Source organism: Doryrhamphus excisus, chromosome 15 (genome assembly GCF_030265055.1).
Source record: "Doryrhamphus excisus isolate RoL2022-K1 chromosome 15, RoL_Dexc_1.0, whole genome shotgun sequence".
Classification (NCBI taxonomy): domain Eukaryota; kingdom Metazoa; phylum Chordata; class Actinopteri; order Syngnathiformes; family Syngnathidae; genus Doryrhamphus; species Doryrhamphus excisus.
Window position 1 is genome coordinate 3,587,023 of NC_080480.1, and position 16,825 is coordinate 3,603,847.

Sequence of the window (16,825 nt, forward strand, 5' to 3'; positions counted from 1 at the left end):
GTGAATTTTGAGCAGTTTTTCCAAACTGCGTCATTGTACATAAGGGGGGGTGCTTGGTCGCTGAAAGTGTAAAAAATACGTAAATGTCATTATTTTACTATTTCTAATCGACAGTTTTTCACGTTTTTGCTTCGCAGGTCAGCATGATGGCTGAAAATGAGGCCGAATCACCCGGAGAAGTAAATACATTATTATTATTATAGCCAAAATTGGCTTTTTTTTTCGGAATAGTTCTCCCATCCGAAAGGACTATTTCTTTCCCCAACTTCCCCCTTGTGGATAATGGATGGCAGAGACTTTGGAGCTTCCCGATCCGTCCACGTACCACCTCCGTTGTTGGCGGGACTCGCCGTGGAGCCTCACCGACTCGGGGCTGCAGCAGCAGCCGGGAGGATCCCTCCTTCATCCGGCCACTTGGCCGCAACCCACCCGCCACCTCTCCACTCTGGAAAATTCTTACCATCGGCCATTAACCTGCATTCACACCACGGTGAGTACATAATCCAACCATGTTTGCCATAAAATACACTTTAAGATTACATATTAACTTAAAAAATGTGTCTTTTTGCATGCTTGTTTATTATTACTGCATGATGTTATGTGGAGAAAAACGACACCAGATGTAGACTTTATGGAGAGGAGTGGTTGTAAAAAAAAAAAAAAACAAGTTTTTAGATATAACAGCATTGTGTGAATGATTCCCACGGTTTCAGTGGGCAAGACATGAGTGGAAAAGTACTTGGCCCAAACAGGAGCACAGCAGTGGATCAGGCCAGAGTGCACTGCTCTTGGATTGCATGTGGACCATTAAACCGCCATTCATGTTCCCAATGTTGCTTGTGTGTGTTTGTGAGAGGCCGGGGTGTGGGTGTTAAACTTGTGATCTTCCTGCAATGTGACGGACGGGGTGGTGGTTGTTGGAAGCGAGTGCAGTGTTTATGACAGTGAGAATGCATGTGCACAGAAGGAACATTCTGCTGGTATTCCGTGTCACATCCTCGTAGGAATCTGCCTGGAGAGGGCCGAGGTGAATGATTTTATGTGTTAGCTGAATAAAGCCACTTTGCTGTAAACCATTAAACCTCCCTGTTGCGTTTGTTTCTCTAGCTGATTTAGTGTCTTTGAATTACCTGACCAGTCAGTAGATCAACGCAGTGTTTGTTATTCCCCCTGCTGAGCGTGTAATGTCCAATCCCGCTATTAGTAATGGAAGTTTTGCATGTACGCACGTTGTCTTGTGGCCCAACCAGGGGAAAGCCAAAAGAAGCCTTTAGGTTGTGTGTAGGTTCTGGGTGTTTTTTTTTTTTTGTGGAAAATGGAAAGTCTGACAAATACTGTCATCGTGTTACACCCCCCTGAAGTCATGTCGCCGCACATGCATATATAGTTACAGTTTCTCTGGTTTCTGTTCAGCGGTAAACCCCCAAGAGATGGTAGAGTTTCAGATGAGCACCGTTCCTCGTTGTCGTTGTCGTTGTTGTTGTTGTTGTTGTTGTTGTTGTTGTCGTCCAAAGCAGTTTCAATGAAGTATATGTCAGGCGGGGTTCGAGCTAAAATAACCAAAACGACATAGAAGGTGATGTCAGAGTTTGTAGCTTCCAATGAATGTTGAGTAAAAACACTAAAGCGCAGTGTTCATACAAGTTTTGTAAGGTTTTTCAAGGTTCTAATATGAATTCTTACAACCTCTGAGGCATTTGACTTTGGATGTTTCGACGTATTGCACAGGACTCGCCATTGAAGCGTTCGTTTATTAGAGCCCACACACTCCCCCCACTCCCCCTCTCCACTCAGCCACGCGGTAAGATGTCAGAGATGAAGGCAACACGCAGATAGAAGATTGAGCGTGCTGCGTATCTCTAGATTTTCTTAAAAGTAGCACAAGGGTATTTTTTCAAGCAAAGCATATGTTTTCAACCCCCCCGCCCCCAATTCAGTGGCTGTGAAACAGACCTAAAACACGGCATTGTGTGCACCCATGACGAGGTGTATCCGCAGGGAGGCTTGTGAAGTAAAATTGACCCAACCGCTGCCGCCGCTGCCGCCGTCACAGTCCAGGCTGGCAGTTTAAAGCTCTCCTTTTCAAACGGGGATGCGAATGTTTCTGCCCACGCACATCGACCCTCTCTCACTTTCTGACTCCCCACCCCTCCGCACGCTCACCAGCCTACACACACCGCCGTAAGAAACAGGTCGTTTGGCTTTATGGCCGCTCTTCAATATCAAATCCCTACAGATTACGCCAGCCAAACAGGATCCGAGGTATCGGTCCCGTGCTTGCGATAATAAAACACCGCATGACATATTTTGTAATTTGCAAATGATTGCAATGTCACATTTCTAATTACCATAAAGGACTCGAATCCCGAACTCGATGAACCCACGATAACTAGACTGTTTTTGTTTTAAGTAGCGTAGGTCAGCATATTTGGGTCGTCGCTCTTTTATTTTGCCTTAAATGTCCACTGGACTCAATTGTGCCTCCCTAATTTGCATGTCACATGACACGCATGTCAATGTTAGCAACTGTGCCCGTTACGCAACACAATTTATCCCTGCTAATAGCACAAGTTAGCAAACGGGACATTCTGTGCAACCACTCATTCCATGTATATTCTCTCAAAAATAATATGATCCTTGTCATTTTTTTATTATTTTTTTTGGTGGCTGTACATTTTTCTCTACTGGAAGTCTGCTGAAAGCCTCCGTTGCCAGATTGAGGCCATCTGTCCTGTTGCCTCCCCCGTGCACGGAGAGCAGCAGATGTAGGACTTAGACGAATTTGACTGCGCTGATGAATGAGACGAGGCTAGAAATGATCTCTCTTTGCCGTGACGCTTAAAGCTGGAAGGCACTCGCTGACTGTTTTATAAAGCGTGCAGACAGTCAAAGACAGTCAAGACAGTGTTTTCTTGCACAATACACTGAAAAAAGCCCCCCCCCCCCCCACACTCTCTTCTGCCCTACTTGAGCAACATTTTTAGTCCTAAGTGCTCAATTGTAGTGCATTTCCCAGAAAGTGTGTGATGTCTACCACCCCTCCCCACCCCCCCACACACCCAAACAGCTGCTGGAGACATAATGCACATCGCCTCATGTGAGGGTATAAATTGCAGATGAAGGCACAAACTGACAAAAAGTGAGTGTCGGTTGACTTGCTGTTGCATGAAAGCAATTGTCCATTGCTGCTTTCAATGTTCAGGAGTAGCTTTTGGAACAAATCCATACTTAGCCACTGAAGACTGGAGTGAGTGGGGGTGGGGGGGAGAGGAGGTGGGGGTATGGGACGGGGCGACCAAACCGAGTGAGAAGACTCAATTGTGCAAAACCAAGGTGGGATGCATTGTTTTTGTTTTTCAGGGGATAAGAGCTGATGTTTGTTTGTGTGTGAGGAGATGCTGGGATGACAGGATTGTAGTCTTGTGTGTGTGTGTGTGTGTGTGTGTGTGTGTGTGTGTGTGTGTGTGTGGGAATAGGAGCATGTGATTGTGCTTAGTGCTGCTCGGGCCGGGGGGTTTCCCTGTGGGACTTGCAGCAGAGAGATTTATCCTGACCACAACACACTCCAACACAGTTAGATGAATGTGGTAGCCCTTCAAATGTTCTCTCTTTCTGACTCACACACACACACACACACACACACACACACACACACGCTAAGTATAATTCATGCAGCTTGCAGGGCAGGACCGTGTTGTCTCAGCCAATACCAATTTATCTTCCACAGTGCTTGGATAGTGTCTGTTTACGTTAATATTAATGTAGTGAGTGTGTGTTTATATGTGACGAGGCACAGTTTTTGTGTGTGTGTGTGTGTGTGTGTGCAAGAAAAACGGAGGACACATCCCCACCTAGATAAATTGAATCTTTCAGGAAAGAAAACCGGCTCTTTAAGAGAAAGCGCAAGGCACTGCTGCCCTGCCACAATAAACCTGTCAGAAAGTAGACAAACGGCACACAAGCGTACCTTGCACGCACAGCTGTCAAACACCAGAATGATAGACTTCTGTGTGTGTGTGTGTGTGTGTGTGCGTGTGTGTGCGCGTGCACCAGAGAAAACGAGCGTGCTGTGGCATGTTGAAATACCCAGTGCATTAGCTGACTTGTCCGCTCTGCCAAATTCAAACACACAAAGGTCACACGATGTGTGATGTCTTGTCTTTTCGCCCGGCCTGTTGAGTCTCTACAAAAGGTTACATATTTGCAATAAAACACGAGAATTACTCTCGCCGTGTATAGTGTTGTGAAAGCAACACACACACACACACACACATATCACCGTCTTAGCATTCCTCGCCGTCTTTGGTGCACATAAACTCCCAAGCTTGTTCCGTGGGTGTCTGTTTGTTGTCACTCCGATATACGGTTTGAGGCGAGGCGGATCATTATTACGTCCTCGGAGAGGTTGCGTCTTGATGACATTTTTCTGGTTTGTTAACAGAATTACAGTTGCTGCCTCGGGGGACCAGAAGTTTCGAATCAGCTTGTAGAATCTTCTTGAAAATATACGCAAAACGATTTACACACAAGTTTGTAGAGGACTTATTGGGCCAAGCAGTGCAGGCAACAGTCATGGGGCAGTCTATTTGCATCGGGAACTACTGCCACCTACAGCACTGGAGTGGAACAGTAACACATTTAAGCTACGTTCACCGACGTAGACATCCGTGACCCAGGCCTCATTCGTATAGGAATTACTGTAGTCTCAATGGGGACAACGAAAGGCATGTTTTGTTGTGCGAAACTGGGATAAAGGTACCCACCGATGCGGGTAAAAGTTATTCTTGCCATCCCCATCCGGCAATTACTTAAGAAAAAGTGTCAGTGAAGTGGCTCGGGTCAATATCCAATGAACAGAACAGACGTCGAAGAAAGTTGTCTATGGAACTGCCTTAGCCAAAACTCTTGCTCGCTTTCTTAATGTAAAATGTTGACTTTTTTTCAGTTTGAATTTGTTTAGCTTTGTTTTTTTTAGTGAATTATTGAATAAAATGTCCGTTAACTGAATGCAAAAATCCTTACATTCATTCATTTTGTAACGCTTTTCCTCATGAGGGTCGTGGGGGGTGCTGGAGCCAATCCCAGCTGTCTTCGGGCGAGAGGCGGGGTACACCCTGTACTGGTGGCCAGCCAATCACAGGACACATATAGACAAACAACCGTTCACACTCACATTCAGGAGTCGCCAATTAACCTAGCATGCATGTTGTTGGAATAATTTGACGTTATTTTAGTTTTATTGTGTGCGAGATTCATTGTTGTTGTTACCCCCCCCCCCCCCGCCCCCCCCGGGCACATTCATTCATTCATTCATTTATTTTCTACCGCTTATCCTCACGAGGGTCATGGGTATGCTGGAGCCTATCCCAGCTGTCTTCAGGCGAGAGGCGGGGTACACCCTGGACTGGTGGCCAGCCAATCACAGGGCACATATAGACAAACAACCATTCACACTCACATTCATACCTATGGACAATTTGGAGTCGCCAATTAACCTAGCATGTTTTTGGAATGTGGGAGGAAAACCGGAGTACCCGGAGAAAAGATGTAGTCATGGACACAATTCCAATTGTATGTACAGTATTGTAGCTATTCCAGATACCGAATTAGTCCCATTTATGAAATATGCCGCCTCTCATAAAGCATGAGAATCTGTGTGTGTTTGGGGGGGGGGTTGCAGCCTGAAGTAATCTAAAGCAGATCAGCCCCATGCTTGGTTTGCTGACAACACGCTGCCTGTTTTTCAGATATGTGAATATCTGTTATAAGTTTGAATCCGTGACTCATTAGTGGGACAGCAGCCTTTATGGAAAGAAACGTTTCTTTGTACCGTTACCAGCGACAGCGTGCGGGTAAGAGATGCTAAGCAGACCAGAGTGTTGCACTTTGTATGTTTTTTGTTTTTTTTTTTTTTAGCGGAATAAAAACCAGAAATCAATTGATGCCCCCACACACCCACCCACTCCCCCAAGTCCCTCCTACTACTGATGGATAACAGATGGTGTGTGTTCGTGCGTGGAGGGCATTTTTAGATAAGAGTTTTCGCTTGCTTTTTTTTTAAAACTTGTTCCCATCTATATTTTCATGATTGGATTGTGTTGTTTCATCTTTCATCGACTCGCGTCCATGATTCTTGTCCTCCCTCAGTTCACTTCACCTATCCCAATTCCTGCCAAGGCAGCATCTTTTCCCAAATTGATTTCTAACAAGCCTTCGGTTTCGCTTTTATCGAGGATCTGAATATGGAGGCTTAGAACATATTTGGAGTCGGAGCATGTTTCCTGGCAACTCACTCATCCCAATATGGCAAAGTAACCATCTTGTGAAGTGGCAGCCAAGTGTGTGTGTATTGTGTGTGTGTGTGGATATGGCATTGTGAAGGGTTCGAGATGAAGGAAGGAAAAGGGCAGGGAGAAAAAGCGACAAAGGTAACGAGACTAATTCCCCAAACATTTAAAGCTACAGTTCCCTTTAAGCTACCATTTGAATGTTGTTTCTGGAACGAGGAGAACAAATGTTTTCTCTTGTATTTAGCCCGCCTCTCTTTTTTTTTTTCCCCTCCCCATCGACCGCGCAGGAAGGCAAAAAAAAAAGGGAATTTCGGATTTGGAGAACAAAGTATACGTGTGTGTCGGTGCACACATGGAGCCTGCTGGGCCTGTAGGCAGCTGCGATGCCTGGGACTGATCTGTGCTCTACTGGGGCAACTGTGCTGCTCAGCGGGTGTGTTTTTTTACACAGAACCTGGTCTTTAGCCTGAAGGAATGTGATCTGCTGGGGGGGGACGGACTTAACCCACCCCCCTCTCATCCTTGGCAGGTGGTCATTGGATACATTGTGTGTATGGTACTGGGTGTGTGGTGCGTACACACCAGGTAACAATTAGGAACTCCAATGTATTGTTGACTTAAACTCTTAAACTCAGGACTGAAACTTAGTGCCATAAAGGATATTATCGATATGTTTTCATGTAAGATTACTATATTATAGAATGAATGTTGAAATCTATTATTCAGTAATGTAAAATCAAGGATTGAACCAGCAGTCTTCGAGTTCAGAACTAATAAAAAATATAAATAAAAAAACAGAATTTCATATGTTCAGATTGCACATGGGCTTGAGGATAGAACCAGCAGCCACCGGGTTCAGACACAAAAAGAATTTGAAATTTTGGAATCTAAAACGGGAAAATGATCGCTGAATTGAGTGATATGTTGAGCGATTACACGAGGACTAAGGATCGAACCAAGACCTTTTAGGGTCCACTTGAGCCACTCCCCCTATAAGAAGTGGAATGTTGCCATAATGGTACATGTAACAGGATTTTTCACCGGGGGGGGGCATCATTTAATTTGTCTATTTCTTTTTAGCGGACTGATAACGTCAGAATTTTAAATGTTGGAAAAGTAAAAATAAAAAAAAAATAAAAAATAATAAAATAATAAAAAAATAAATAATATATAATAATAAAAATAATTAAAATAAGGATTACAGCAGGGCAGATAAACAAGCTAGTGGAATAATAGTGTTGAATTACATATCCTACTGTTCAACAGCAAAGGAAACACTGTACTCTCCAATACTCACTCTGCATAGTGTCATAGTGGCTCAGGTTCCTGCCCCTCAAATTATTCAATCTTCTGCTTTATTTACTGTACTCTCTCAGCCTGCTGCTGCTGCTGCTGCTCAGCCGACAGCAGTAATGGAAATAAATGAACAAGAAGACGGTACAGTGGTCTGTGAAAAAGAGAGGCTCGTCGCCAAGAGCGAAACCCGCTCCTCATCAACAAGCGACTTCACACAATACTGCAGTCAGACTGTTGCTGTTGTGGCTCGTGGTACAAAGATAATAATAATAATAATAATAATAATAATAATACAATAATTGACAGGCCAGCCTGGCTTGAATTAAACAATTTGAGTTTGTTTACTTGTTCCAGACAATGATGCAACGCCGGTTACGGTTCACATGTGTAGCAAGCGTTTCCCACAGTAAACACGCAAATCCAGTCACCATCACTAAAATAACACAGATTATAATTTAAAGAAGACCTAGTCGACTTTAATATCCCGTCTTTTGTTAAATTGTAGTGACAACGCTTTTTTAAAATTGTGTCTTGATGCAGTGCAGATATGGAGGCGGGGGTGGAGGTGGTGGGGGGGGGGGCGGGATGGCTTTCCAGCAGAGTTAACTGACTGAGACAAAGTGAAGGTTAATCACACTTTGTGCATCTGTGTGTTTACATCCGAAACGTGTGCTTGTATCGCCGTCGGAGAGCGAAACCGCACAGAACTGTTGAACATGCTGAATGGGACTAAAGCCGTAAACCTGTGTGTGTGTGTGTGTGTGTGTGTGTGTAACGGGACAGTGCCTGGATGGATCCCAACTTGCATTTGTTATTGATTTTCACATCTGCGCATGTGCGCGCCGGCGTGCTGCTGTTTTAATGTAGAGATTTAAACGCAAGAAAGAAATTCTCCACGGCGTGTGTCTTGAGTCCCACAGGACTAATGCACGCACCCCCCCCACCCCCTCTCTGTAGATGAGGCAAAAGCACCCTTTCCCCTACACACATGGTTAGTTTTATCAGGGTAATGGCTGTGCGCTGCTTTCGGTTAATGGGCAGGGCGGGGGGGCGGGGAGGGAGATGGTGGTGGGACACCTCGGCCCCAGCTCTCGAGGTGTGCGATTGCAAGCGGGGGCAGTAATAGTTGAACAGTTCAAAGTTTACTAATGGTCCGATAGCGCTGCAAGGAGCCTACTCTTAAAAGCGGTCTGATAAAAGAAAGTACCCGTGCTGAGTCAGGTCTTAAGGTTGTTGGATTTGCCGGTGCAACCTGTCTATAATGCGGTTAGCGTAAATTAAATAGATGCAGTGGACATCATCATGGTGCAACCGAGGTCTGTTTATTGTAATAATCACATTAGGAATGACGGCTGCTGAATCTGAAATAAATCTAATAGAATCTAATCATATTGAGCCCTTAAGGGAACACCAGTGGTACCTCGGTTGTCATCATTAATTCATCCAAAAAGGTCAGATGAAAACCAAAACGTATGAAATCCAAGGCAGTTTTTCCCCATAGGAAATAATGTAAATCAATTCATTCATTTTCTACTGCTTATCCTCATGAGGGTCACGGTGGTTGCTGGAGCCTATCCCAGCTGTCTTCTTGGGGCGAGAAGTGGGGTACACCCTGGACTGGTGGCCAGCCAATCACAGGGCACATGTAGACAAACAACCATTCACACTCACATTCATACCTATGGACAATTTGGAGTCGCCGATTAACCTAGCATGTTTTTGGAATGTGGGAGGAAACCGGAGTACCCGGAGAAAACCCACTCATGCACTGGAATTGAACCCAGGTCTCCTAGCTGTGAGGTCTGCGCGCTAACCACACGCCCACCGTGCAGGCCAATGTAAATCGAGACACCCAAAAATATCAGCAAAAAATACATTTTTTTTAGAGAATAATACAGTGGAATCTTGATTAGTGTTTTTTTGATAAATGGAAAAAAATATACGCCAACTTTTTGCCTTGTTTTGGGAACATTTTCAGTTATCTTGATGCGTTTTTAGTACACCCGACTCCAGCCGCGCTCTTAATGTATTTGCATCACCAAACGTCCTTGAACCACAAGTCAGCTCCGTCATCGGTCTATGATGTCATCAGCAGTTGACTCTGTCACTCCTTATGAACTAACAGTTAAACCATACTAAAAAAACGCGAAGAAAAAAGGACTCCGGGCTTTCAGATTAATTGGATTTACCTGATTTTTAAAACTTATTTGGTTAGAGTACGTTTCGGTTGGTTCGCTAACCAAGGCACCACTGTAGTTATAGTTTTACATTATTACATTACATTACAATTATAGTTTTATTGGCACTTTGCAACTTTCTTTGGCCCCATGGCGGCTTATTAAGCAGTCACAACAGAACCAGACAGTCAGCAACGCGTGGGGGTTTCTTTATTTGAGCACTCTATTTCACAGAACTGACTGGTTTAAGTGCAGTATTGTGCAAAGAATGGCGCAGATTTTTTTTTTTTTTAGCAGAAATTGTAACCAGAAACCGGTTTTTCCTGTGCTGTTGGTCCACTTCCGATTTGTGTGTTTGGAATCATTTTCCCCATACCAATCATACCTGTCCAAGTGTAAAAAATTAGTCAATGAGACCAGTGCATTTAGAGAGATGGAGATGATACGTACATATTTTGCTTATGTGAATCACTTCACATAAAGACTAAGTCGGCGTTCTTCGTGTTTTTATTATTAATGTTGACATAGAGATACTTGTACCATAGTTTCATAGGTTCCATAGGCTGATATGTGGTCATCTTTTATTGCTGGTAGTGCTACAAAAAAAAGTGACAGATCCTAAAGTTGCATCCCGATTTGGGTAGATGCATACAAACCTGACTATCATCATAATTGTTGGGCATGATTACTGAAAAACTGAAAAATAATATTTAACTTTACAGGACGTTTTATTAGAACCTGCAATCGCCCTGACAATGAAACACGTCGAGACTTGAAAACGCCCGCCATGCACTTAAACCTGTCGTTGAAATGCAAATCCATGCGGCATAGTTTGGCTCAGCTCAACACAAGGTGCCCTTGGGGAAGAAAAAAAAATATTATTAGGTTGAGTTCTCCCGCAAAGCCCGCAAGAAAAATGGCGTCTGTAAGTTGCATTTCTGAACTCCCTCTCCGCCGCTTTTCCTTCCCTCGCAGAGCCAAAGTCCACCTGTTGTTTGTGGTTGTGGTTAAAAAGGTCGGGAGTGCGTGGCGGTTGAGTAATAATATAATTACACTTAATTAAAGCAGACATCTCCTGCATGGAAACATTGGCAGGCATTGATTGTATACACACAAGGCTACAGGGTAAAGTCAGCATGTATTGATTACCTTTTGTTTCGGATTACTTCGATAGTTATGGTTACTATGGAGACTAACGGTTTTTGTTCATTTTCCCAGGTGATGCCTTCCCGACGGGATCCAATCCCTTCATGGCGGGTTATCCGAGCCCCTCCCCCTTGACCTCTGAGCCTGCGTACAGATCAGCCAATCCGAGCGGTTTGCAAATGGCGCCGCTCTGGGCATCGCACGCTCACGAAGGTAAATACATACATAGCACTTCATCAGTCAACCACCATAAAAGACACGAGTGACGTTTTGGTTGTCAGGAGTACGCCGACAACCCCCCCCCCCTGCGCTTCAGCCTTCTGCTAGTGGAGGTCTGTTCTTGTTCTCGAACTCATCACTTTTTCCAGTGGGATCCTTTTTTTTTCCCATTTGTGTCTCCGGCTCCGGCTCCTGTCCTAAATGTGTCTCCCTTCCAATGTCCTCCAGTCAGGCAGTCTCGCTTTCACCTGCCACGTCTCGCTGTGTAGCGATATACGGCGCTTGTTCTTTTTTTACGCCCTCCTGCCCAACATGTGCTTCACCTCCCTCTCCTGCCCCAGTTTTTCAACATTTCTCTCTCTCTCCTGACCTAGCTTTTCAACACACATGCATGTACTACGTATGGCTGTCTCCTCCTGGGACGTCTTTGTCCTCTGTCCTCTCCTTCTTAACTTCATGAAGTGATTGAACGTGTGTGTGTGTGCGTGCCCTCTTTATGCGTCCCTCCCATTTATGTCTGTAGTGGTATAAAGTCATTTAGAAAGATCTTGGGAACACAGGTGTCCAAACATTTTACCATTGAGGATCGCATAGCATGTGTATAATACATGTCACTATGATATTCTTTACATTTTTATTTATATGTCATTGTATGGTCATATCACCTCGTACATTATTAAAAAAAAAACTAAAAAAAACTTAAACTGTATTTGGAAAGCAGGAAGTGAACAAATGTAACAGTTACTGATTGTAAAAGTACCAGATGGAGGGGTAGGATTTAATAAGCTTTGCTTCTTCCTACTCCTTTTGGACAAGTGGAACTATGAACTGATTATTGTAATCTGATGCATGTTCAAAATGAAATAAAACCATTACTATCATTCATTAAACACTCTAAATCAAGTCAAAGTGGGTCAAGATATGCTAAGCTATTCAGGAAAAAAACACTCTACATCTTAGCTCTGTATACTATATTCCTCATACTTATTATTGATTGTATCGTAGGTATAGTGTGTAACATTTTATGTAACCGTGGCAATAAAAACACACACATATATTTGATAACATTCTGCATAACCACAGGGCCATAATTGATTGCCAAATTTGATAACGGCCACAGCAACCTGCAAGGATACAACGGCAGGCCAGGGGTAAGCAACAGGCGGGCCATCACAACATTTATAGTGTTAAAGATGTTCCTATTATTATATAATTTTGGCTATTTTTATATGTAGAATATGTTGCCACCGAAAATGAGCTGTGGGCCACATTTTGGACACCTCTACTCGAGAAGGAGAAATACAGTAGATTCCAATACTGATTACATGGTGTGTGGATGATACAGATCCACAGGGTGTGGATCTGTGGATTACTACACAATGAGCATTTGTAGCTCACAGAATATATAACGATACATCATGACTGACTTCATATTCAGGAGGCCATGATACTTTTCACTTAAAATTTAGCCCGTATTTACGGCACTGTAATCTTAGCTTAAAACCCCCACGAGCACCGTGGACCGAAGAAGTCATAGACTCTGATATGAATAGAATCCTTCACGGCTTCCTAATTCCCGATGTCTGCCTTGTAAGAGCAGCAGAGGTTAAAAAAAAAAACTGGAAGCTTTTCCGGGCAGTAGATTTTTGATCTACTCAGGACACACCAACGCTTCACAGGAGCTCTGTATGAAAGCTGTGTGAGATCAGTGGGTCGCTGTTTGCCGTGTTTTAAATGAAGCTACACCACACTCACCCCCCCCCCCCCCCCACTCTGTGCAACACTCCCTAATATATTTCTACCTTTCGTGCTTTTCACCATGCACTGACACCCCCACTGCTCGCCTCTCAATTTCCTCCTCTTACACCATAGACAGATTTATTCGTCGGTTCTGCTCCTCAGCTTTTCACACTGGAATGACTGCAGCGTGTTTTGGAGATGCCTCGGCGCGGTTGTTCCTAGGCCGTGTGGGAATATCTGGTGACACCAGTCAGCACAGGCGATACAAAGCACACACACAAAAAAAAATAAATAAAAGGCAGAGCTTCAATTCTATATTAAGATCTAGTCTCTGAGAGCAACAGCTGGCTGTCAGGCAGACTTGCGCCCACTGCTGACCCCCCCCCCCGTGAATGCATCAACGTGAGGTGGAGGTGATGCTCAGAGAACATTTCAAAGAAAAGAGCTCGCAAAGCCTGACATGGGATTTGCCTGATCTTGTCATGCTTAAATAGTCGGCTTAGATAAACATTCAGACTATGACCTCATTTTCAGTCCTTTTCTTCTCGTGCTCCACAACAACTTCAGTGAATATGAAACCAAATCATGCAGATGGGAATTTAGAAAAAAAAAAAAAAAAGATCACATTAATATTTCCAGTCCCACACATGAACTGATACAATTATTTTGAACTCATAAGGAGATGTATGTGATGCAGGCTATCATTAGACTCGGATCATTAGTGAAAACATCTTGCTGCTCTAATAGCGTACATTGCATTAACTCATGTGCTGTATGTTGGGTTGGTTTATGGAAGTAGCAATTACATAGATTCATTTCAAGTGTGTTGCTTTTGCTCAGATAGATGTAATGCTCTGTAATTACTTGGAGGTAAAATGACTAAGAGGAGCTCCAGCCCGTTTTTCCCCGTTCCTGAAGAATTCTCATCGGGGCACTCGGATATAAAATACTCGGAAGTTTATTAAGTGTATATATTGTAGCTGGCCAGTCGTGACACGTTAAGTGTTTTGTGTTTGTAATTTGACTTCATTGATGATAATAAAAGCCATTTACTTGTGTACTGGATTAAAACAGTGCTTCACAAATAGTGGGGCCGGCCCCCGTGGGGGGCGGCTGTAACTAAAATCCAAATATAAGGCATTCAGAAGATGTGAGATACACAAGCAACAGACTTGATAATAAACGAGACACAATAAATCCTTACTAAAATCCCAAATGACAACACAGGCTAATGTTTCAACTCAACTCTGTACCCCTGATGTCACTTCCTGTCAGCCGGCCACTCAACTCCCCTAACATTGTAACACATTTACACCCAAGTAGGAGTCTTATTTGTGTTTTAAATAGCTTATATGAACTTATTATGCCTACTATATTGGATAATATGAGAGTAAATGTGGTTATAGGGGTGTTATTTTATGTCTATAGGGCTCTAATAATGTTAAAGCATATTTAGAAGGTTAAGCAGGGTTTCTATGCTTTATGAAAAGATTTCATTTATTAATAAGGAGTCCTACTTTACAGAAATTCATTTATCATGGTCAAATGTGGAACCAATTATGCATGATAAATGAGAGATACGGTATTAGCAAGTATTTTTGCATTAACCCTTAAAAGATTATGTTTTCTGTTATAAATGTCATAATTCAGCTACATTGCGTTTGTGTCTCAAGGCTACCCTCTTCACGGCAGCCTGTACGCCAACCCCTACCTGTCATTGGGACACTTGGACCCTCCCTCGATTTCCCAAAACCACCTCTACGACTCCCATAAAGGTCAGTCGCTACCTTTTTGCCTCCCCTAATCAAAATATAGCTTTCGGTGTAGCATCACAATTGTCTTCAATGTTTATTTTTCTTCATGACCTAATTGTGTACTTATGGTTGTTTGTGTGTTTCTAGAGAGCTTTTTCCTGCCAGCTGCTATTAGTCAGTCATCCCTCCACCCTCCATCTGCTCCCCCGAGGACACTATCCAGTTCCACGCCGCCCCAAAAGGCATCACGAGACGGAGGCAGAGACCGGTCCTACCGGGTAGAGAGGGACAGAGACAGAGAGCGGTCCAGAGAGGAGCTGCGACCGCATAGCGTGGTGGACCTCACGGTTGATGGCAGGAGTGAGGACGACCGCCGGGCCCGAGGTGGGGAGCGAGAGAGGGAGAGAGAGAGGGAAAGGGACACGGAGAGAGATGCTTGGCATCCTCACCACCATCAACAGAAATCCCACTCTCAACCCTCTATAGTGGAGCCCAGGTCCAGGCCATCACCTACGCTGTCCTCCTTCCCTCCAGGCGGGGGCGGAGGCACACCCCGACTCCTTGGACAAGAATCGGACAGAGGGGGCCGGGAGGCGGAGTTCGCCTCGAGAGCCCACCATCTCTCGCATAACGGAAACTCTAATAACTCAAACTTGCTGACAGCCGCTCACTCGGAGCGACAAAGGAGGAACGACTCGGCGTCAGCGGGGACGCTGCCCTTCTCTTACACACTTCCCCCCGCACTACAGCCCTCCATTACTGCTTTGCCCCACCCCCACACACCCAGAGAGTCTATAAGAGAGCAAAGAGTCAGCGCGCCGACATATGTGCCTTCTGTGGAGGTTTATGATGAGCGGGTCGGGCCCATTCAAATCGCTTCGCAGGCCCGCGACAACAAGCACGGTGACAAACATCGAGATCGAGAGCGAGAGAGTGACAAAGAGCTCGAAAGGGAAAGCTACAGATTTTCCGAGAGGAGCTCGATTGAACATCCTCGGCTGTCCCAGTCTGGCGATTCAAGCAATCATCGAGAGGAAGGTTCTGTGATCTGTTCCAACGGTTCCGTCGGCAAACGAGGCCAGGACTCCTCTCACTCGTCCAATCAATCAAGGTTTAGCCCAGAGGCTCGGGACATGTCCAAGCACTCGAGTCGTCTGGGCTTTGAGCGGACTGGAGGAGAGCGAAATTGGAATTCCATCAGTCCGTTGGCCAACTATGCTACCAGTCACATGGCGGCTCTCGCCGCCCAACACGGACACACGCTCAATTCCCCACACAGCCAGACAACACACGCACAAGTTTCCCATTCCCCGCACACAAGCAACCGGTCCGCCAGTAACTCTCACGCACACAGACATTCCCCACAAACACACCCCGCCGAACACGGACAGAGCCGCACGGGCGAGGAAGGAACCCAGAGACTCTACCTGGACCCGTCAGGCCTCTACCGACCTGGTGGGGGGGAGCGAGCAAGCGGGGCGACTTCTAGCCCCGCAGAGGTCTCAGCCATGCAGAGTCTCATTAAATACAGCGGGAATTTTGCCGCCGAGGGCCCCGCCTCCTCTTCCTCATCGAGACACACCGCAGACACACGAGGGCCCTTTGGAGGTTTGGCCAGCATCGGGATGGAGGAACGCGAAAGAGAACGAGAGAGGTCAGCCATAGTGTCAAGCGGTACCGGGTCTTTGAGGGTGCCACCGCAGCTGAAAAGAGAGCAGGAGCGCCCCGACAGCGCCCGCTCCTTTGGTAGGGAGGCGGAGGGAGAGGTGCGCCACCCTCCGGTTGGCATCGCTGTCGCCGTAGCGCGGCAGAGAGACAGCAGCAGCAGTAAACAGACCAGCGGATCCTCGGACCCTCAGAGGCCCCTGATGCCGACGGCTATTAAAGGTAATTTGGCTCTAAGTATTTATGTACATGTCCTCTTGAGACCGAAAATCAAACCCAGAACTTCCCCTCGCATGGGGGTGCTGGAGCCTATCCCAGCTGTCTTCGGGCGAGAGGCGGGGTACACCCTGGACTGGTGGCCAGCCAATCACAGGGCACATATAGACAAACAACCATTCACACTCACATTCATACCTATGGACAATTTGGAGTCGCCAATTAACCTAGCATGTTTTTGGAATGTGGGAGGAAACCGGAGTACCCGGAGAAAACCCACGCATGTACAGGGAGAACATGCAAACTCCACACAGATATGGCC

General features: G+C 45.2%; 1 protein-coding gene across 3 annotated transcripts in view; it reads left to right on the forward strand.

Moving 5' to 3' along the window:
* tnrc18 (trinucleotide repeat containing 18) overlaps positions 1-16,825 on the forward strand; it is a 48,678-nt gene that overhangs the window by 1,370 nt on the left and 30,483 nt on the right. For all 3 annotated transcript variants that reach the window (XM_058050453.1, XM_058050454.1, XM_058050456.1), the window contains exons 2-5: positions 138-490; positions 10,982-11,122; positions 14,542-14,643; positions 14,770-16,509. In XM_058050453.1, coding sequence (XP_057906436.1) covers positions 283-490; positions 10,982-11,122; positions 14,542-14,643; positions 14,770-16,509 — 2,191 coding nt within the window. In that variant the 5' untranslated portion in view covers positions 138-282. The remainder of the gene's footprint in view (positions 1-137; positions 491-10,981; positions 11,123-14,541; positions 14,644-14,769; positions 16,510-16,825) is intronic.